The 1,605-nt window shown below is 44.6% G+C and overlaps 1 protein-coding gene across 1 annotated transcript in view; it reads left to right on the top strand.

The window, feature by feature from the left end:
- LOC119581664 (rhodopsin-like) overlaps window positions 1–1,455 on the top strand; it is a 1,723-nt gene extending 268 nt beyond the window's left edge. The window contains exon 2 of the mRNA XM_037929789.1: window positions 123–1,455. Within this exon, the coding sequence (XP_037785717.1) occupies window positions 123–1,256 (1,134 nt within the window). The 3' untranslated portion in view covers window positions 1,257–1,455. The remainder of the gene's footprint in view (window positions 1–122) is intronic.
- Window positions 1,456–1,605: the final 150 nt, after the last annotated feature.

Below are 1,605 nucleotides of genomic sequence, written 5' to 3'. Positions count from 1 at the left end.
GATGGCTACATAACCGGGAAATGTGACAGTTGCCATAACATATAAATTTATTTATAATATATTCATGTACTAATGCTCATTTGCTTATCATTATTCACATACAGTATAATAATCCATTACAGATGTCGACGTGGAACAGCCCAGTCCAGGACACTGTCCTTCCATCCACCAATCCTTATGGGAACTATACAGTGGTAGATACAGCCCCAGAAAGTATTCTTCATATGGTACATTCTCACTGGTATCAATACCCTCCCATGAATCCCCTCTGGTATGGACTTCTCGGCTTTTGGATGGTTATTATGGGAACGTTATCCCTGGCTGGTAACTTAATTGTTATCTGGGTATTCATGAATACCAAATCTCTTCGATCACCTGCCAATCTACTGGTCGTCAACTTGGCCATCTCCGACTTCTTCATGATGCTTACCATGACTCCTCCTCTCCTGGTCAATGCTTATTGGGGAACATGGATTCTCGGCGCATTCTTCTGTGAGCTGTACGGCTTTTTCGGTTCTTTCTTCGGCTGCGTGTCCATCTGGTCCATGGTTTTCATCACTGCCGACCGATACAACGTCATTGTCAAGGGAGTATCTGCTGAACCTCTCACATCTGGTGGTGCTATGATGAGGATTGCAGGAGTTTGGACTTTCACTCTTGCTTGGTGCCTTCCTCCTTTCTTCGGATGGAACCGATATGTACCTGAGGGTAACATGCTTGCATGTGGTACTGACTACCTGACGGAAACTGAACTCTCTAGGAGTTATCTGTACATCTATTCAGTATGGGTATATCTTTTCCCTCTTGCATACATCATCTACAGTTACACTTTCATCGTCAAGGCTGTTGCTGCTCACGAGAAGGGAATGCGAGAACAAGCAAAGAAGATGGGAGTCAAGTCCCTGAGAAGCGAGGAAGCCCAAAAGACCTCAGCTGAATGCCGTCTGTGCAAGGTTGCTCTCATGACCGTCACCCTGTGGTTCGTAGCATGGACCCCATACTTCATCATCAACTGGGGAGGAATGTTCAACAGGTCCATGGTTACTCCTTTGTTCTCCATCTGGGGCTCCGTCTTCGCCAAGGCCAACGCCGTCTATAACCCCATCGTGTACGCCATCAGCCATCCCAAGTACCGAGCTGCCCTTGAGAAAAAGCTGCCTTGCCTTGCCTGCAGGACTGAGGGTAGAGACGATGGTGGTTCTGATGCTGGATCTACTGCCACTTCACAAAGTACTGAGAAGGCCGAGTCTGCATAAGTTATTTTTCTGTGATATGAATGTTTCATAAGATCAATGGTAAGAAGTAATTCCTGTCCAAAATCCCTTGTCGGAAAAAAAGGAAAAAAAATCATAGCATCGACAATTCGACTTTATTGTAACCTCATACATATGGCATATTTACCTCCAAATGTTCTTCAGTATTAAGAAAGCCACACAGATGGTAAAGAGAATCAGATAACGTGTTTTACAACTTGTTCCTTCTCTAGAGTGCTGCAAGAAGTATGTAGAGTAAAATACGTGGCTTGAGGGCTGGAACGTGTGATTAACAGATTAGCCACTTTTTATCCTGCAATGCCGTCAGACTATAACGGGTACCTATGTATCA

Source organism: Penaeus monodon, chromosome 15, assembly GCF_015228065.2.
Source record: "Penaeus monodon isolate SGIC_2016 chromosome 15, NSTDA_Pmon_1, whole genome shotgun sequence".
In the NCBI taxonomy this organism is placed as follows: Eukaryota; Metazoa; Arthropoda; class Malacostraca; order Decapoda; family Penaeidae; genus Penaeus; species Penaeus monodon.
Note: the sequence above shows the minus strand (reverse complement) of the source record. Positions and strands in the feature narration are given on the sequence as shown.